Source organism: Narcine bancroftii, chromosome 9 (assembly GCF_036971445.1).
Source record: "Narcine bancroftii isolate sNarBan1 chromosome 9, sNarBan1.hap1, whole genome shotgun sequence".
Classification (NCBI taxonomy): Eukaryota; Metazoa; Chordata; class Chondrichthyes; order Torpediniformes; family Narcinidae; genus Narcine; species Narcine bancroftii.
In genome coordinates this window covers 45,540,427-45,561,896 of record NC_091477.1, presented here as the reverse complement: position 1 = coordinate 45,561,896, position 21,470 = coordinate 45,540,427, and the positions used below count along the sequence as shown (strand labels likewise).

General features: G+C 41.5%; 1 protein-coding gene across 12 annotated transcripts in view; it reads right to left on the bottom strand.

The window, feature by feature from the left end:
* The window catches only part of LOC138743487 (F-box/WD repeat-containing protein 11), a 175,656-nt gene that overhangs the window by 20,091 nt on the left and 134,095 nt on the right, over positions 1–21,470 (bottom strand). For 8 of the 12 annotated variants that reach the window (XM_069898935.1, XM_069898937.1, XM_069898940.1 and 5 more), the window contains 5 exons: positions 18,312–18,430; positions 13,955–14,204; positions 10,651–10,769; positions 7,930–8,040; positions 1,721–1,799 (listed from right to left, as the gene is read on the bottom strand). In XM_069898935.1, coding sequence (XP_069755036.1) covers positions 1,721–1,799; positions 7,930–8,040; positions 10,651–10,769; positions 13,955–14,204; positions 18,312–18,430 — 678 coding nt within the window. Of the gene's footprint in view, positions 1–1,719; positions 1,800–2,567; positions 3,544–5,810; positions 5,918–7,929; positions 8,041–10,650; positions 10,770–13,954; positions 14,205–18,311; positions 18,431–21,470 lie in introns of those variants that run through there. The other 4 variants (XR_011344925.1, XM_069898938.1, XM_069898946.1 and 1 more) reach the window with 4 other exon arrangements.

The following is a 21,470-nucleotide window of genomic DNA, read 5'->3' as shown; positions in this document are numbered from 1 at the left end:
GAAACTCTTCATCAGGACCTCCTCCAGATTAGGTTTGGCTTCAAATTCCAGCATCTGTAGTCTCCTGTGTGTCTCTTTTTATACAGCTGCATCATGACTTGCCAACTTTTATACTCAGTGTGCCGACCAGTAAAGGCCAGGATGCCAAGTGCATATGCTTGTGTTGCCATTTTCAGGGACGCATGGACTTGCATTCCAAGATCCCTCGGTACAACAATGTTCCCATGGGTCCTGCCATTTACTGCATCCTTTCCTCTTGGAAGATATAAGTGACCAGATTAAACTCCCTGCCATTTCTCCATCCAAATTTCCAACCGATCTATATTCTGCTGTATCCTTTGACAATGTTCCAATGTTCCTCACAAACCACAATTCCAATTTTTGTGTCAATCTGTAAGCCTACTAATCAGACCACATGAAAACATCAAAACACATGAATGCGCGCACACGCACATGCCCCCCCCCCCCCCCCAGATATGCTCACACACGCATGCATACACACGTCCCAGCACTGATCCCTGTGGAACACCACTGGTCACAGAATTTCAGCCATCCATCATAACCATCTTCTATGACCAAGCCAGTTTTAAGTCATTTTGGTTGATAACCTGCATCCCATGTGTCTTATCATTCAAGGCTTAGCATTTGACTTTCCCTTATGATGATTTTAAAAATGTGGCATTGCTGGAGCTGCTGTAATGGCAGTCCTGCTGCTGGTGCGGATCCTCGGAGACCAGGGAGCAAAGTCGCAATGCGCCCCTTTGGGGTCCAACCTCCCAGTCTGACTGTCGTCGACTCTGTGCAGATTTTAAATGGCCTTTTAAAATGGTTGGGGGAAAATCAGAGGAATGAGGGTGTCAATGTTAAGAACTCCATAAGAAATGAAAAAGTGAGAAAAATCGTGTAAAGTTGCAGAGAAGGGTAAGGAGTGAAGAGGATAAAGGGAATGTTAATGATAGAGTGCAAACCAAGTTGGACAAAGCAATAATTACTACAAGACGAGAAGTAAGAGACAGAAAATCAAATAAAGGGAACAAACAGAAACAGAAAACTACCACCTGTGGAGGTGGGGGGGGGGGGGGTGGGGGTAAAAAGATGGTTACCTGAAATCATTAAACTCAATATTACATCTTGAGGATCTCAACAGCCCAGATGAAAGATGAGGTGTTCCTTGACCACACACTAGGCACCATTGGGATGCCACGTCAATTTTATTGTTATCTGATTGTATAGTACAACCTGAAGAAACTGCGTTCTCTGGTCCTCATGCAAAACACATAACCAGGCAAGACTTACAGACAAACAAAACAATAAATATGTAGGACAAGTATTTCATCTATACAAATAAATAAATATTGTTTCAGGAATATGAGAGTCTCAGATGGTTAATGTGACCAGTCCCTTTGGTCGTTTAGCAGTTCCTTTGTTTGTTACAAAGGAGGCTGAAGACAGAGAGATCATAGTGGAAGAGAGATGGAAATTTGAAGTGACCAGTCACTGGAAGCTGAAGTTTGTCTTGTCATCTGAAGAAGGGTATTTGGGAAAGAAATCATTCAATCTGCTTTTGCTATCTCCAATGTGGAGGGAAGCACATTATGAGCATTGAATACTCGACACTAAACTGAAGGACAAATGGATTAACAATAAATCTATCTGTGTCTGAACAGTGATACCACAAAGCAAGCCTTAAGCTTGATCGCACCAGAGCACTGATACATACCACCAAAGTGCGTAGACATAAAGTACTTGCTGGGGCACGAGGATCGAGAGCAGCCTGCAGGTCCCATACTTTGATTTTGCTGAACAAAAAGGAGACACAAAGCTAGATGTTACCTGTGAAGCACTCCATGGTCTTTAACTAACCACTGCACACAAAGTCACCTCATTTAATTCTCAAACACAAGACAAGAAAAATGTTCATGATCCTGAGGAAGTCCAGAATAAGGGGTCATAGCCTAGACATGAGGGAGACACCATTTAGGACTGAGACGAGGAGAAAATTCCTCACTCAGAGAATTTGTGGAACTCCCCACCACAGAAAGTTGTTGAAGTCAGTTCATTAGATGCATTCAAAAAGAAGATGGATGTAGCATTGTTGGCTAAAGAGATCAAAGGGTATGGAGAGAAAGCAGGGAAAGGGCACTGAGGTCATATGATTAGCCATAGGCAGGTTGAAAGAGTTGAATAGCATTCTCCTGCACCTATTTTCTATGATTCTATCTATTTTCGAATCTGGTATTGAGGATAACTTCATGGAATGCATTTGAGATGGTGAACTCAACCAGGAACAGATTATTTTAGAACTGCTTACATTTAATGAAATGCAATGAATTAGTGAGATAAGTAAAGGATCCTTTGGCAAATATATCATGGTAAGTGTTTCAAAACCAATTGAGAATTACAAAGTTAAAACATGGGGACATAATCGAAAATAAAGGAGTCGAATGAGATTTTAAACAAATATTTTGCACCTGCCTTCACACTGGAAGGCTTACAAGAAACAAAGAAGAGCAAATTTAAGCACTTATCAGTAAAGAAATACTACAATAATGGGACTGGAGACTGACATGCTCAGGACCTTATGCGTAGTAGCTCCAAAGGTGGAAGATGCTTTGCTTTTTATTTTTCAAAACTTCAAGGTCCCGGAGAGATCCTTCCAGGTTGTAAAACTGCATATATAACTACTATTCGTGAAAGGATGAAGGGAGAGTTAGGCCAATTAACATTGGTAATCCATAAATGTTGGACGGCATTATTATGCAAATAACAAGACATGTAGAGACTCAAACTACGAGCAGGCAGAAGCTAAGTAGTGTAACAATATAAACATTAGGCAGATTTATTGGTAGTTTGAGGATGTAACAAGCAGGATAATTAAAGCAAAGGAAGTGACATTTGGATTTCAATAGCACACTGCATGCCAAATAAAACGATATATCACATGAAAAAGACTCCTAGTGTAAAGGTCAATATATTGGCATGGATAGGGATTAGCTGACTGAAAAAAAGACAATTGTGATACACAAAAGCCAGAAAAACTAAGGGAAATACTGGACATCTGAAATAAGAAACAGAAAATGCTGAAGACACTCAGGTGGTCAGGCAACATGTAAAGAGAGAAAAAAACACAGTTGACATTTCAGGTCTGTTTTGATCAAAAAGTAGTTAAACTGAAACACAGATGTTGCTTGATCTGTGAGACATGTCCAGTCTTTCTTGCTTTTAGATGGGATGTATGGCTATTTTTCAGACTAACTGGCAAGCTGTAATAGGAGTGGCACAAGGAGCTCATTTATTTGCATGACTTGGATAAAGGAAGTGACTGCAGATGGAGTACGTGGAGAAATGTGACGTTGTCTACTCTGATAAGTATAGCAGAGGAACAGACCCGTTGGCCCACAATGTCTGCACCACATTGTGCCAAATTAAATTAATGCAATTCACAAATGTTCTGGAGAAATTCAGCAGGTCACACAGCATCCATAGGAAGAAATGTTTCAGACCTTCGGCCTTCATCGGGTTGAAGTAAAAACAGGCAGACACCTGAAGAAAAAGGTGGAGGGAACAGGAGTGGTCACTTTGTGTACGTCACGACACAGCGTGTGCAAATTTTCTTCTTTAATGCCCAAATTAAACTAAATCTCTTCTGTCTGCACATGACACAGTCCCTGCATATTCATTCATCTAATAAACAGCCTCTTAAAAGCTATGACTACATCTATGGTAAGAAAAATAGGAAAGATCATTGAAACAGTGCATTCTTGATGTTGAGATACTGGTGTTTTTTTTTAAATGAAGCTTCAGCATGATATCAAAAAGTTAGAAAGGCAATTGGAAAATAGTCCTTTATTTCATGAAGACTGGAGAACTTTTTTTTTACTGAAGCTACAAGGGCTTTCAATGCAAGAACTTCACCAGATTCATTCAATGGATGGTGGGGCTGTTTTACACCAGAAGGTGGTGTAGCTTAGGTTTATAGTCACTAGAGTTTTGAGAGGACAGTTGTTCTAAGGATGCTCTCTCATTGGGGAATTTACAAATATTAAAAGATAAAGGAAATTAGGTATTTCTGCTCTACCTCAGAGAATGTCACTGAATATAAAAGGTCAAAATATACATTCAGACAGAAGAGTGGAATGGAGGCCAACAGATAGATCAGCAATGATCTTACTGTATAGCAGGGCAGGCTCAGATGGCTATTTTACCCCTATTCCTGATCATATTTCTTATTAAGCTTCCAAGCCATTTTCAATCATTGATTTTCAGACACTTGGCCTCAGAAGGCTATAAAGACTGTACTGACACTCTGACAAAGGTCATGGCAAATTTCATCATCAAAAGCTGCCTTTGTTGCCTCCTAGAAAGTGCTCCAAGTCTCCCAAAGTTGTGTATTGGACCTTTATTATTTATTAATGGGGATGGAAAGTCGGAATGGGAGGATGCTAGTGCTGTGATTCAGTAAAACCAAGTATGCAGACCTTTTCTTGGTGGATGGTTCAGTGAACAAGCCAATAATGAATGCCAAGGTCCTAAGTTGGAGTGACATTGGTTTTGAAATGGAGGTAGTAACGTGTACAGAGTTTCCCATTTCCCTGTAGATTAGCTCCACACCAAGTGAGAAATACGCTTGAAGAGAGATGCAGTATTGTGGTTTAAGTAGAATGAAGATGAACTACCAAGGGCAGCCAAATTTGAGAAGGATAGAGCACTGTTCTCTTGCTTCATCAAGGCAAAGGATTCTGAGATTTAAAAAAAGATAGGTCATGTATCGTAGTCAATGCTTCTTCCTACTTTTTGCACTCCCCCCATTTCTTTCTTTTCTTTGGCTTGGCTTCGCGGATGAAGATTTATGGAGGGGTAATGTCCACGTCAGCTGCAGGCTCGTTTGTGGCTGACAAGTCCGATGCGGGACAGGCAGACACGGTTGCAGCGGTTGCAAGAGAAAATTGGTTAGTTGGGGTTGGGTTTTTCCTCCTTTGTCTTTTGTCAGTGAGGTGGGCTCTGCGGTCTTCTTCAAAGGAGGTTGCTGCCCGCCGAACTGTGAGGCGCCAAGATGCACGGTTGGAGGCGATATCAGCCCACTGGCGGTGGTTAATGTGGCAGGCACCAAGAGCTTTCTTTAGGCAGTCCTTGTACCTCTTCTTTGGTGCACCTCTGTCTCGGTGGCCAGTGGAGAGCTTGCCATATAACACGATCTTGGGAAGGTGATGGTCCTCCATTCTGGAGACGTGACCTACCCAGCGCAGTTGGATCTTCAGCAGCGTGGATTCGATGCTGTCCATTATACCTCTATAAAGTATCTACACCATGATATGGATTTGAAAGATTAGGATCTCTTCAACCTTTTGCTGTAAATAATCCCATCTTACACTGAATTAATCCATGAAGCTCTTCTACATTATCTTCAAAGCCCCTGCAGCCTCAGTTTAAAATAAAAACCTCTCCATTCATCTTGCAGTAAAGGACAATGTTCCAATTGCCTTCCTAAATTTTTGACACATCTTCATGCTGACTTTGGATATCCTTGTACAAGAAGTACCCTTTGGCTACTGGCAAGAAAAAATTGAAGGCTCTTATGATGATCTATAATAGACGAAAGGGAGATGCCTTCCCTTCCTGTAGTTAGTGCCAGATACCCAAAAAAATGCTACTCCTTTTAGATCAACAATTAAACTTCAAATCCACATGCACTCTCAGTTAAGTATTAAAGATCCCAGTGATGTTTTGGCCAATATTTAACATGAACTATCATACTAAAATATTAACTCACGGTGCATCACTTCAATGCTGCTCCAAGGAGCTCCACTTACATGGTTGTGAAGTATTTTGGGATGTCGCATGGCCATAGAAAATTCCCTGCTCTCTGTTAGGAGTTGTACATTCTCTGGTTTTCTCCCACGCTCTAAAATTTACGGGGCTAATTGGGTGTAATTGAGCAGCACATGTTTTATGGGCCAGAGGGGCCTTCTATTGTGTGAACATTTTCAAAAAAATGTTAAATAAAATCTACATTCTTTCCTTTTACTACATTTCGAGGAAACAAGAGTAAGTGAAGGGAAGATGGTACAGGAAGGTGAACTAGGCAGGCACACGGGGATTAGGACAAGATAAATGCAAAGAGACCAGTTGGACGATATGGCTTTTTGGTACAAATTTATTTTTTTTATTGCATCTTCTCTAAATGCAAGCTTTTGCTTTTACATTTGGCATTAAGGAAAATTTGCTAAAATGATTCTAAATTATGGTGCTAGAGGTAGATCAGCATCTGAATGAATTGATTTTCCAGAAAGTCATGTTCCTCTGGAAGAAAGCCAAGTGGGCAGTCCGGGTTCCTCAGCTTCTCAAAAAGGAACTGGACAAAAGTTTGAAAACCAGATTTCTGTATCCAGTGCTAGCAAGCTGGCAACTGTAAAGAAGATCTTTCAATCTAAACAGGAAGTCTTCAGATGGGCTGGGGAACTTGTACAGGACACAAAGTACTGGAGGAACTCAGCAGGTCACACAGCATTGATGGAAAACAAGAGGCAATTGATATTTCAGGCCTGAGCCCTTCTTCAAGTGCCAAAAATCGTGCAGAGGACCAAATATGATGGAGATGAGGGGAAGTGTGAGGAGTTCAGGCAAGATACAGGTGCGGGGGGGAGGGGGTTTGTTGGAAGGAAGAGAAAGGAGTCAAGATGTGCTGAGAAAGATGCTCTCTGAGAAGACAAATAATGTCAACTGCTTATTGTTTTCTTTGGATGTTGCACATCCTGGTGAATTACTGTTTAAGACTCAGGTTTTCTCAGAATGCATTGGAAAATTAAGAGAGCTGATTCCATCGGATCCAGGGATGGAGAGGGGGAATCCGGGGGGAATTCAGGGGAGATGGGGTGGGGGGATCTGGGGAAATGGTGGGGGGAGGGGAGATCTTGGGAAATGGTGGGGGGGGGAGATCTGGGGAAATGGTGGGGGGGGGGGAGATCTGGGGAAATGGTGGGGGGGGGAAGGGGAGATCTGGGGAAATGGTGGAGGGAGGGAGAATCTGGGGAAAGAATGCTCCAGAATACAGCACCATATCTGGCTGAATGGCAAAGCATCCTGCACATTATGTTGCTGATGTGAAAGCTTGGGAACTTGTTGACAAGTAAGAGAGCAGCTCTTCACCAAGCTTGAAGAATGGATATCTCAATGGAAACCAACTTGAAGGAGCTTTGTGAATACAGGTACTCCCCGACTTACGACCACAATGGGGACCAGAGGATCAGTCGTATATCGAAATGGAAGTGTCGAAATTTTGCTTGCGCACATAGAGTACCAAAGTCTTAAAGCAGACTTTTTAATCGAATGTTGTATTTAATACATTTAACAGGGATATAAGGCAAGTAAGAGCCAAAATGTGCATACTTGCCTTGTTAGTTGGCATCTCAGGGTCTATAGGCTGGTCGTGACAATCTTGATTCCTGTGCGCATGTGTGAGTTTTAGGTTGGCATATGCGTGGTGGGTTCGCGAGTTCGGTTGGCACATGCGCAAGAGTTAAGTCTCCGATGATACTGAATTTGCGCCTTTAACTCTTGCGCATGTCCCAACTGAACTCCAATATGTGAACCCACCACACCCAGCCTATAGACCCCGGGATGCCAACTAACATGGTAAGTACGCACATTTTGGCTCTTACATGCCCTGTATCCTCGTTATAGTTTGTCAAATACAACATAAACCATGTAAATTTTATATTTTTTCTTGTATTTCTTTTTTAAAAATTAGGTCATATGTGTGAATGGGCACAAGTTGCATGTCGGGGAGTACCTGTATCTACTCTTCAAAAAGAGTTCATTGACTGTAGGGAATTCTGGTACATCCCAAGGTCATGAAAAGAACATTCATAAAAACGACTAATTTCCCCCCCTCAAAATCCACAGTTATTCTCTACTATTAGGATTACATACCCGTCATAAGCACCACTCACAATCCTTTTGTTATCAAACCGAATACACCGAACCAACTCTTCGTGTCCTTCCAAGACCCGTAGACAAGCACCGCATTCTATGTCCCACAACCTGAAACCGGAATTACAGATGTCACAAACTGTTTCAGTGTACTACAACATTATATTTTAGTTAGAAATCACACTGAATCCATGAAGGCACTGCTTCATTGGGCAGATCTTGAAACATCCCAGACTAAATGGAATGGAAAAGATGTTGAAAATCAAACAGTTTGCAGTTGCTAAGAGATATTTCTGGAGCAACATGGCAAGAAAATGGACTAGACTCAACATTGGAAATGTCACACATCTAAAAAGTCAAACTTGGCCAAGATAGAACAAGGAAAAGGGTGAATAAAACAGAGAAAGGTAGACCACACTTCAAGTACCCTTTGTTTTGAATCTCATCCTCCGTTTTATTATTAGCACATTGAACAATAACTGTTTGCTGAAAGAGACAAAGATCCACCTGTTTGTTACATTAATAAGAAACTTGTTGACTAATTGTGTCAATCAGTATCTTTCAAATATAGTCTGCAGATGTACAGACATTTTTCTGGGCAGACCCCAGTTTTGAAATGATTTGTTGAATACTACCTGTTCAAGCAAGCAAGACATAACCATCAAGCTCCCGCAGCCCAAACTGTCACTGTCCTATTCTACTAGGATGAAACAAACATGTACTGGACACATGAAAGATAAAGCCCAACTATGGAAACAGAATGAATGAATATTTTCATCACTTCTCTTAAAGAGTGATTTCTTGAAATAAAATGCTGACTGGGCTTGATTGGACCCATCCTCCATGGTAGACAAATGGCCACCCTAACTTACTTCAGCTCTACAGTTCCCAATGTTGTCAATGCCCCACTTCCAACTCCATTCCACACCAGGAGCCGGATAAGAGTGGGGACCAGGATTTCAGGTGTAACATCATGGGGTCCCAACTCACATTTCCCAAAAACCTTTCCCAGTTTCTGATATCAAAAACCTACCCTGCATTAACTATAACTGATAGAGGCATTAATAACTGGAATTGATTTAAATATAATAAAACTCTGATAATCTGGCATGATTGGGACTTTGGTGCTGCTGGATTGATAAATATTCCTAACAACTAGATGTTATTCCTATCAATAACCCAACACATTTTTAGAAGTTGCAAAGCATTAGAATAGATTTCCCAGTGAGCCAAATTAGCTTAAGGGGAGTGTGTGAACAGGAACCTGGCAAATGGGAAGGGAGCATGGTGAGCCAGGTGCTGAACCATTGTGATTTCCAAATGGTCAGAGAGAAAATTATCAGTTTTACTGCAATATATTTATGGAATGTCCTTGGATTCAATGAATTTGAAGTGAGGATCCTTGATCCAATGAGACTGCTTCTAATCCCCTAGTCATTGCTGCAGAGCACATGTACCTTCACACATAGCAACATGCTGGTGCCTATCTATATAACTGCTGACTGGCAGTCAGTTTAACAAAGCCTAAGGCTTCCATGCATATTTGTTTTAACATTATTTCCCTTCAATTTCAGGCAGTACCTGCTTCCAATTGTCTGGATGAATCAAGGCAACTCAATACCTATCTAGTCTACAGGTGTGCAGTTAGGGTATTGCAGTGAGCCCAGTATGAGAAACATTGAAACCATTTCTTTAAGTGTCCACATTATCTTGTGATAATATATGATCATAACCTCAGATAATTTCTTGGCATGGAAGAATATTTATTGAGCTGTACAGCACAGAAATGAGCCCTTTGGCCCACACCGTCCACACCAACCTTTTTTCCTCAGCTACACCAATTCCATTTGCCCATATTATGACTGTGTCATTTCATGACTTGCCTGTTCAAGCACCTGTCCTAATGCCTCATAAATTAAGTAATGCATATGATTCCACCATTTCCTCTGGCAACCAAGATCCAGAAATCAACCACTCTCTAAATAAAAATCTCAGATCCCCTTAAGTTTTCTTCCTTTCCCTTTTTTTGATACCCCTACCCTGGGAAATAAATAATGTGACAATTTCCTCATCTGTGTTTCTTATAGTTTTATACATCTTTATCAAGGTCACCCTTCAACCTCCTTCACTTCAGGGAAAATTACTCCAGCCTATCCAGTCTCTTCTGTGGGACAGCACAGTTGGCGCAGCAGTTAGCGCAACGCCTTTACAGCACCAGCAATTGGGACGAGGAATCAAATTTCATGCTGTCTGTCCCCATGAGTGTGTGGGTTTTCCCCAGGGGCTCCAGTTTTCTCCCACTGTTCAAAACATACCAGGAGTGTAGGTTAATTGGGTATAAATTGACTGGCATGGACAAACTGGAACCTGCCCTAGTTTCACAAATCATGGACTGCTCCGATACCACAAGAGGACTGTCTGCACTACAGTTACTGTGAATATTATCTATCTTTTGTGCTTATTTTCAATTTAATTTAATGTATACTATCATAGCTTATGAAGTACCTGTTCAGCTGCAGCAGTGTGTATGACAATCAACTCTATCGATAACACTAGAAAGGACATTTGTCACAGTGCACCCGAGCTTGTTTCTTGAAAAGGCAACTTCATTAGTCCCACTCCATCCTGAGAGGCTGGAGCTCTTAAATTTGTATGTGTGTACGTTAATCATTCTTTCGAGATAAAAATCAAATTGAACACCCAGGAACTGGCAAACTCAACCTGATGGTGTTGTCTGATGAGCCACTGACAACCAATCGGTCCCGGTATTGAAGGCACGCTATTCCACGCTTGTGGCCATTTAAGGTACGGACAAATTCACAAGTGCTTGTGCTCCACACCTTAAGGGTAAAATACAAAGGTACATCATGAAGTCAAGGCAACAGAAACAATAAGAACAGGCAAAGAACTGAGAGGTCGTATGGGTAGATGAGAAATAACAGGGGTGTAGTCATTTTGCTGGGGGTTCAAAGTTCAGATTTATTGTCAAGAGTATGTACATGACATCACATACAACACTGAGATTTTTCTTTCTGTGGCAGAGACAGAATTTCTGCGTATCAATAGTCTGTAAAAAAAATGTACTCAAGAAAAGATGTATACAAAAGAGAGAATGGTAAACAAAAAGAAATGTAAACAAATTGACTGTGTAATGCAGAAAAAAATATTTAGTATAAATAATGTCCCAAGTAAGAATCCTTAAATTAATCTCTTATTGAGTTTGTTGTTTAGGGTCTGATAGTGAAAGGGTAGCAACCTGCTGGTTTGTGTCTTGTTGCACCTATACCTCTTTCAGCAAGAACAGAGCATGTCCTAGATGGTGTGGATCCTTGATGATTGCTGCTGCTCTCGGATGGCAGCACGTCATGTAAATTTCTTGATGGTGGGGAGTTTTTCCTGTGATGTACTGGACTGGGTCCACTATCTTTTGCAAGGTTAGTTTGCCACGGTTTTTATTGTCATACCAAACTTCCGCAAACTCCTGAGGAAGTAGAAGCACTGACGTGTTTTCTTCTCGATGTCATTAGTACGTTGGATGCACAAGAAGTCCTCCAAGATAGTGACTCCCAGGAATGTAAATTTGTGGGAATTACAGACTTCTCAGCAGTCAATAGGAGACAGGGGAACGGATTAGGAGGCAGATCTCAGATAGGTGCAATAAAAATAGGGTTATTGTATTGGATGATTTTGATTTCCCAAATATTAACAGGGATTGCCTCTCGGTCTCAGAATTTTTTGGGTATACCCATGGGACATTTTTGACGCAGTTTATAGATAGCCCAAAGAGGGAAGGAGCATTTCTGGACCTCGTCTTAGTGAGTATAGTGAAGGGAATGTCAGTGGGAAATCATTTGAGTTGTTGATGATAATGATTTCATATTTTAACATGGCTATGGAAAGAAGTGGATGGATCAGTAACAGATCTTGAATTGGGGGAAGACTAACTTCATTAACATAAAGGAGGGACTAGGAAATGCAAATTCAGAGCATCTACTTGCAACAAAGTCGGCATCTGCACAATGGAAAGCAAATAAATTTTTTAAAGGTTCAAGGCCAATGTGTTCTTGTAAAGGGGAGACCATTGGCAACCAAGAAATTCAAAGGCATTTTACAAGTACATTTAAAACGAATAACCAGAGAAAAGGTAGGGCCCAGTCGGGACAACAGGAGCAATCTGTGTGTAGCCATTGGCAAGGTTCAAAATGAAAACCTTTCAGTGTTCAATGCAGGGATAGATTATGTCTAGTGCAGGTCTCCATAATAAAAGGGGAGATACCTTGGCAAGGTTAAAGGTGGATAAATACCCAGGACTGGCTGCAACGGAAGGCCTGGGAAGAGATTGTTGGTGTGCTGGCCGAGATTTAAAAATTTTTATTGGACTCAAAAGACACCAGGTGACCAGCGATCAGCCAAATGTGGCCTCCCTTTTGAAAAAAAGGCAGAAGGGAAAAGGCACGGACTAATCATGGCATTGTCAAGGGCAGATCCTGCACAACCAATGTGATTGAATTCTTTGAAGAGGTAACAAAGTTATCGATAAGGAGTAGATGAGATTTACATGCACCATACGGCCCCATATGTGAGACCGGTTCAAAGGGCTGTGGGATCCAGAACAAGTTCGTAAACGGGATCCAAAAACCGCTTGGCAAGAGTTGACAGAGGATGCCTATGATTAGTGGTGTCCCACAGGATCAATGCCGTGACCCTTGCTGTTTGCAAAAAATGTGAAGGACTTGAATGTGGATGCCTGATACAAATTTGCAGATGACACAAAGATTTGGTATGTTATGAGTGTGGGGCATAGACGGGCTGCAGAAAGATGCTGATGTTTTGGTGAGATGGGATAAAAATGGCAGATGGCATTTAATCCAGACAAGTATGAGGTGAGAAGCACAATGAGGCAAGCAATGAATGGTAAGGTCTTGGGGAGGAATGAGCAACAAAGGGATCTTGGAGTACAAGCACACAGGAAGGGAAATGGAATGTCCTTCAGTAGTTGGGGCATTGAATACAGAAGAAGACAGATTATTATCCAATTTTATACACCCTTGGTCAGACCTCAGCTGGAGCACTTTATGCTATTCTGGTCACCAAGCTATAGGAAGACTAGGATAGTGATGGAGAGCGTGCAGAAAAAAAAAATCACCAGGATGTTCCCTGGGATGGAGCAGATCAGTTATGAGAGGCTGGAGCAGTATATTAAGAAAGAATTCGAGGTTTATTAAAGTATGTGGAGCAAAGACTGCAGGAAACATTTTACAATCAGAGGAAGGTAAAACTAGAATACATAAATTAGGGAATAGGATTTAGAATGAGTATGATGAGACCTGGAATGCAGTGCCTAAGACAACGATTGAGGAGGGTCACTCACATCATTTAAGCATCTAAATGAGCACATGAATTGCTTAGCACAAAGCCTCTTGGGTGATGGATTAAACACAGGTAGCTACTCACTGATTGGTGTGGATGAATTGGGCCAAATGTTCTTTTTCTGAGCCACATGATCAATGATTTTACCAATTGGAGGAAGAAAGGTCAGAAAGCAAGAGCAGAAGAACTCTTGAAGGAAGAGGAGAAAACCAGGTATTAGGAGCAAGACTACGCAGTAGAGAGGAGGAAAAAGAGATGGAGCTGAGATTAGAAAGAGGGCTGAAATATAGAGAATAGGGGAGTAGTCAATACGCAAAATGTCTAACCATATTTGAATTGCAAGTTGACCAGCATGAAACATTTCATTTCCTGTATGACTTTTTTTTTTTACTCGAAAACTGGTCTTGCAACATTACATTTTTGGTCAGCTGCCAAGACCATCATTATCTGGGACAGTGCTTGAACTTGGCTGGCACAATCTTTGCCAGGATTCAATGAGGAGTGGCAAGTACTGCTGAGCATGCTTATAAATTGAAGCCTACTTCAGGGTCATCCTACCAAGCTGGTAGGACAAAACAGTCCTTGATGGCAACCAGTTCTGTGCTTTTTAAGCATAAAGACAGTCAAACATAGATGATAGGAAATTTCAACTCACTTTAATAGTACGGTCACCCGATGCTGAAACAATGTACTTGTCATCAAAGTCCACCACATTGACTGCTGCCCGGTGACCAACTAAAACTCGCCTCAGAGTGATGTCAGTTGGAGAGGCCATGTCCCACACGGCTATAGATCTGTCTTTTGAGCATGTAACCATCAGTCCATTACTGAACCGTAGATGCAATACTGCTTCATTGTGATGTATCAGAGTGTTCAGAACCTCCGCTGTATTCACATCCCAGACCCTAGGGTAAGTACAAGCATGATTAAGGAATGCCGCTGAATTATTATTTCACACCAGGATTATACTGTGGAAAACTACAATGGATCTAGAAGTACTCCAAATGAGTACACTGAATGTTATATCCCCTGTTAAGCTTTCAATGTTAAGCTTTTCATTTAAAAATTAGGTGATGTGGGTGTTGCTGGTAAAGCCTATTGCATAACTGCTTCTGATTGGAGTGGCAATAAACCATGTCTCAGCCTGCTACAGTCCTCCTGGTGAAAATATTCCCAAATTTGTGTTGGAAATTCCAGGATTTGCGCTGGTGACAAATAATATGTTTCCAAATTGGGATGACCTAGAGGTGCTGCTTCATCTTGCTTCCTGTCTTTTTAGTTAATTCTAATGGGTCTGGGAAGAACTGCATATGGCCTTGTATGCATTGTCTGTAAAATGCGGGACATGAAGTGGGTCAAGTTATACTTCAGAAGTTGTTAGTGCTGCACTCAGACAAAATAGACAAGAAAGTCTACAGATTCTGGGGTCGATACACAAAGGTACTGGAGAAACTCAGCAAGTCATGCAGCATCCACAGGAATTAAAAGGTGACCAACGTTTTGGTCCTGGTCCATTCATAGGAAGTAAAGGGTAACCAGTGTTTCAGGTCTGTGCCCTGGCCCAAAATATTGGTTACCCTTTACATTCTATCCCTTTTATTCAGGTGCCTGCCTGTTTTTGCTGACAAAGGGCCCAGGTCTGAAATTTTGATCACTTCCTATGGAGGCTGCATGACCTGCTGAGCCCTCTAGCACATTGTTCAGATTTATTGTCAGAGTACATGCATAACATCACATACAACCCTGATTCCTTTTTCTTGTGGGCACTAAAGAATCACCTCTAATTGGTTGTTCAAAGAATAAATTGCACACAGCGTAAACATATAAAATAACTGTAAACAGATAATGAATGTAAACAAGCTGTCTGTGCAATACAGAGAAAAGAAAATCAATAAAGTGCTCAAGTAAGAGTCCTTAAATGAGTCTCTAATTGAGTTTGTTGTTGAGGAGTCTGATGGTGAAGGGGTAGCAGCTGTTTCTGAACCTGGTGGTGCGAGTCTTATGGCACCTACACCTCTTTCCTGATGGCAGCAGTGAGAACAGAGCATGTGCTGGGTGGTGAGGGTCTTTGATGATTGTTGCTGCCCTCTGAGAAGGTAGAGTTCCCTGTAGATGTACTGAATAGTGTGGAGGGCTTTGCCTGTCCTGTGTCCACTACCTTTTGGGGGGCTTTACGCTCAGGGGTATTGGTGATCCCATACCGACTGTGATGCAGCTGGTCAGCACACTTTCCACCACACATCTATAGAAGTTTGCCAGGTTTTCTGGTGTCATTCCAAACCTCCGCAAACTCCTGAAGAAGTAAAGGCACTGACGTACTTTCTTCACGATGCCATTGGTGCATTGGGTCCAGGAAAGATCCTCCAAGATAGTGACTCCCAAGAACTTATTTGCTCATCCTCTCTACCTCTGATCCCCCAATGATCACTGGATCGTATACCTCTGGCTTTCCTTTCCTAAAGTCAACAATCAGCTCCTTAGTTTTTGTAAGGTTGTTGTTAGAGTACCATTCAGCCAAGTTTTCAATCTCCATCCTGTCTGCTGATTCATCCCTTTCCTTTATACAACCCACTACTGTGGTATCCTCGGCAAATTTGTAGAGGGTGCTATTGTCATAGGTATAAAGTGAGTAGAGCATGCGGCTAAAAACACAGTTCTGTGATGCTCTGGTACTGATGGAGATTGTGGAGGAGTGGTTCTTACCAAACTTCACTGATTGTGGTCTGGAGATGAGGAAATCCATGATCCAATTACACAGTGGGGTGTAAACTCCCAGGTCTTGAGTTTGCTGATCAGTTTTGAGGGGATAATGGTGGTAAATGCCAAACTGTAGCCGATAAAGAGCATCCTGATGTATGGATCTTTGCTGTCTGGGCTTTGTGTTGAGCCAGGGAGATGGCACCATAGACCTGTTTCTACAATAAGCAAATTGGAATGGATCCATGTCACTGCTCAGACAGGGGCTGATCTGCTTCATCACCAGCATTTCAAAACACTTCATTGGGCACCATATGTTTGAAACATGCCCTGCTGGAGTGAGATATTGAAGATATCTGTGTATACCTTGGTAAGTTGGTCAACACAGATCTTTAATACTTGGCCAGGTACTCCATCCGGGCCGGATGCTTTCCTCGGATTCACTCTCCTGAAGGCAGGACACATGTTATCCTCAGTATTGCTAAGTGGAGAAAATTCAATCCCTTCCCTGTTCTTTATAAATGGTAAAAAGGTTTGGGGAACTCAGGAATCAGATCACTTGCCATGGACACCCAGCTCTAATCTGTTCTTACAGTGGGTGTTCTGCAGGTTGAGGCTCAAATTCTGGTCAACGGTGATCCACAGAATATCAATGGTGCCACTGAATATCAACAACTGATAATTTATCATTTATCATCTTGAATGGCATCAGGGCCTTGCTGCATGCAGTCAAAAATTGTTTCAATTTTGAGCAATCACAAATGAAACTGAACATCATGATATCAAGAGCAAACACCCCTACTCTGGATCAGTGATAGTATAGTAATGAAGCAGTGAAGAGAGCAGGGCCTTGGAAGAATTCTAACAGTAATACCCAGGACCTTGGTTTCCAACAACTACCTTCCTTTGTGTCAAGTATGGCTCCAAGGCTTTATATCTCATTATTGCTCATTAACCAGTTTTGGCTGAGTCAAAGGCTGCCTCTAGAACTCAGTTCTTTGGTCCATGAAAGCTGTAAGATGTCGTGGTCTAGACAAGATTCAAACTGAAGATTGACAATTAATTATTAATGAAGGGCACAGCTAACACTTCGTTGATGATTGAGTTTAGACTGATAATTAGGTTGGATTTTTCTTGCTATTGGCGTTAATCAATTCTGGGCATTTTTTCATATTTTTAAATTGATTGAGCATTGTAATTCCAATGGAACCTGGTTCTGAAGCACTGTGGGATTATTCTCCGATCCCTCAACCTTTGTTCCATCCAGTTCTAGGCCCTTTCTTGATATGTGTTGAACAGTCTGTCTGAAGGCTGGCTTCTATGATAGCAAAAATCTTAGGAGGAAACTGATAAGGATCATATATTTAGCAGGAGTCTGAAATAATTCTTTGGGCCACTTCCTCGTCCACAAGAACTGTGCAATGATGCATCTGTGGCAGATTGATGGGTGAGAACAAAGTGAAGTAAGTGTATCCCTAACACTGGTTCACTCACCAACTGCTGATAACACCTATATCAGTGATGGTGCTACCAAGTTACTCTTGAAGTTCAGCACTGAAGATCTCACTGTGCCCTTGTTTCTTGCGGTTTCTTCCAAATGTTGTTCAACATGAAGACATGCAGGCTCATCGGCTGATATTCATGAGGAGGGAGGTGGTTCCTATTCCAATATTTTACCCAAACCTATCAACAGTTTATGCAGCTTGGAATCAATGGTGAGTGGACCCAAGTCCTGCAAACCACTGTGCTGAAACTTCTGGTGCATCTGTCCAATGATAGGACAGTATGCACATTTCAATTTTTATTAAAAAAAATTTATGCACTCATGGATTGGAGTGGAGTTTGAGACAATTAACAAAAAAAATTGAATCAGGATTCTAACCAAATCATTTTCATGAAGCCCTCCCACTTAAATAGCTACAGATGCCCAAGTCAAATGGGAAGGATAACTTTGCCATGACCAAATCCAGTGCATAATTCAATGAGAGATGGTTCATGGATTTTTATTCTTCCTGTTTTGAATGCAGTTGTTTTGGCACAATGAAACTGTTCGTTCAGACCAAGGAAAGATTTAACTGCCATGTTCTAGTTATGGGGATGGGCCAGATCAGGTCCAAGGATTTTCCTCTCTGCAGCATATTAGCCACTTCAACTGGCTTTTAAGACTGTACCTTTCAGGTACAGCAGTCTCAAGACTAATATTAAAAAAAAGTTATTTCATTCTCTGAGTTCAAGTTATTTGGCTGCCATAGTGGGGTTTGAATAGCCTTAGATTATTGCTCGTCTTACATTCATATTGGGTTCCTACATCTTACCTTACTGTGGAGTCCGAAGACCCAGTAACAATAACCCGCTCATCATACTGCAGACAAAGAACAGAGCCTGTGTGACCCGTTAGTATCTTCAAACATTCCAGTGACTGTTTATCCCAGATCTGCAGCAATGAAAAAGCATAATGAAATTCAAAAAATCAAACACAGATGTTTTGCTCTTTAAGATAAAAGCTTGAGTAGTTAAGTGTAAAAACAAAATTTCCTGTGTTTTTCTCCCAGTATAATTTTTGGTTCTTCAGTTATTGAATCATAGACATATCATACAGATTTGTCTGGTCGCATTTGAAACTAGGAGAATTGCACATATAATCCTGTGCCCGAGGTATATACCCATTTTGGTAAAATCATGGATAAGCTAACCTCTGGATAAGAGAGCTTTAACCATCACAACCAGCTCAACAACAAGAACAACAAATGATGAATCAACTGTAGCTAAGATCACGCAAGTTCAGAGTCAGCAAGAACTCTAGTGGAGGACTGTGACATTTTATTAGCATAGTTTCTTGGTATAGCCATAATTCTTATAACTAGATTTATAGGGGGATGGGAACCAGAATGCCAGAGCAGATGGCGAAGTGGAGATAGAAAAATATTATGTTAAGACTGCATACAAAGACAGGAATCAAAAGGTTATGCATGGTAGGAATAATGTTCTGAGGTGTGTCTATTTCAATGCAAGCATTGCAGGAAAGGCAGACGATCTTAGAACGTGAATTGGCATGTGGAATTATGACAGCGTGACTATTAGTGAAACTTGGTTGTAGGAGGGGCAGGATCGGCAGCTCAATGTTCTGGACTTTTGTTGTTTCAGACATGATAAAGGGGAAGGAATGAAACTAGGAGGGTGGCATTGTTAGTCAGGGAAAATGTCACAGTATTCTCAGACAGATGAGAAGACTCGTCAACTGGGGCTATACGGGTGGAACTGAGGAATGGGAAAGATATTACTACATTAATAGGACTGCACTGCAGACCAACCAATCATCAATGAAAATTGGAGAAGCAAATCTGCAGAGATAGCAGACAGCTGCAGCAAAGGAAGTAACTTTAACTGTCCACCTATTGACTGGGATTACTAAAAAGGCTAGATAGATCAGAGATTGTTAAATGTGATCAGGAAATATACTGAGGTACTAACTTGAAAGCGAGAGCAATACTGGATCTCCTCTTAGGGAGCAAGACAGGACAGGTGACAGAAGAGTGTGCGGGGGAACACTTTGGGTCAAACAATCGTAATGCCATTAGTTTCAATTATGGATAAGGAAAAATGTGGTCATATGGTTGAGATTCTCAAATGGAGAAAGGGTTATTTTGAAGAAATGAGAAAGGATCTAAAAAGTGTGGATTGGGATAGGTTGTTTCCTAGCATGGATGTGCTTGGTAAATGGGAGGCTTTCAAAGGTAAAATTTTGAGAGTATGTCCTGGTCAGAATTAAAGTCAAAGTTAACAGGCATAGAGAACCTTGAGAGATATTGGGGATTTTGTTAGGAAGAGAGGTGAACAGCAGATATAGACAGAAAGGAGCAAATGAGGTACATGAGGGGTATAAAAAAATGCAAGAAAAACTTAAGGAAGAAATCAAGAGGGCTGAAAGACAGGAGGTTGTTTTGGCAAACAAGATAAAGGAAAATTCCTAAGTATATTAAAAGCAAAAGGATTGTAAGGGACAAAATTGGTCCTTGAAGATCAGAATAGTCAACTATGTATGGAGCCAGAAGAGAAGGGGAAGAACTTAAATGGGTTTTCTGCATCTATATTTATTCAGGAAACTGGCACAGAGTCTATGAGAGTACGGCAAACAAGCAGTGAGGTCATGGGACCTATACAGATGAAAGAGGAGGAGGAGGTGCTTGCTGTCTTAAAGTGAATAAAGGTAGATAAATTCCTCGTACCTTGAGGGAGCTAGGCTGGAAATTGCAGGGGCCCTGGCAGATATATTTAATATGTAAACACATAATGCTGGAGAAATCAGAATCAGGATTTATTGTCATGAACAAGTCATGAAATTTGGTGTTTTGTGTCAGCAATCATAAAGCAAACATTCATATTATAACCATCTTACCACATTACTATAAAAAATATCATAAAATAATAATAGTGGATGAAAAGTAAGGCAGTGTCTTTGGTTCATTGACTATTCAGAAATTTGATGGCAGAGGGGAAGAAACTGTCCTTGTGCTGTTGAGTGCTCGTCTTTAGGCACCTGTACCTTTTCCCTAATGGTAGCACAGTGAAGAGGGCATGACCTGGGTGGTGGAGGTCTTTAAGGATAGAGGCTGCATTTTTAGACACCGCCTCATTTAGATCTCCTCAATGGAGTGAAGTCTGGTGCCTGTGATGTCGCAGGCAGGGTTAACAAAACTCTGGAGTGTTGGCGCCTCAATACCAGGCAGTGAAGCAACCAGTCAGAATGCTCTCCATGGTACACCTGTAGAGGTTTACGAGAGTCTTCGGTGACATTCCAAACCTCCTCAGACACCTTATAAGTATAGCCGCTGGCAAGCCTTCTTTGTAATTGCATCAATGTGGAGGCTCCTGAACAGATCCTTGGAGATGTAGACACCCAGAAATTTGAAGTTCTTGACCCTCTCCACTACTGAGACCTTGATGAAGACTAGGTTGTGTTCCCCTGACATTCTCCTGATATCCACAATCATCTCCTTGATTTTGCTAACGTTGAGCAAAAGGTTGTTGTCGTTGCACCACTCAACGAGCTGATCTATCTCCCTCCTGTACGCTTCCTCATTGCCGTTTGTGATCTGCAGACAACCATGGTGTCATTAGCAAACTTGTAGATGGCATTGGAATTGTGCCTGGCCACACACTCGTTGGTGTATAACGAGTAGAGCAGTGGGCTAAGCACGCATCCTTGGGGTGCGCCTGTGTTGATGATCAGTGAGGGGGAGAATTTGTTTTCAATTCGTTCTGACTGTGGTCATCCAATGAGAAAGTCAAGAATCCAGTTGCAGAGTGGGGTACTGAGGCCTAGAACTTGTAGGTTCTTGACTAGCACTGAAGGAATAATGGTATTGAAGGCCAAACTGTAGTTGAAGAAGAGCAGCCGTATGTATGAATTGCTGTTTTAGAGGTGATCCAGACATGAGTGGAGAGCCAGTGATATTGCATCTGGCGTGAAGTGA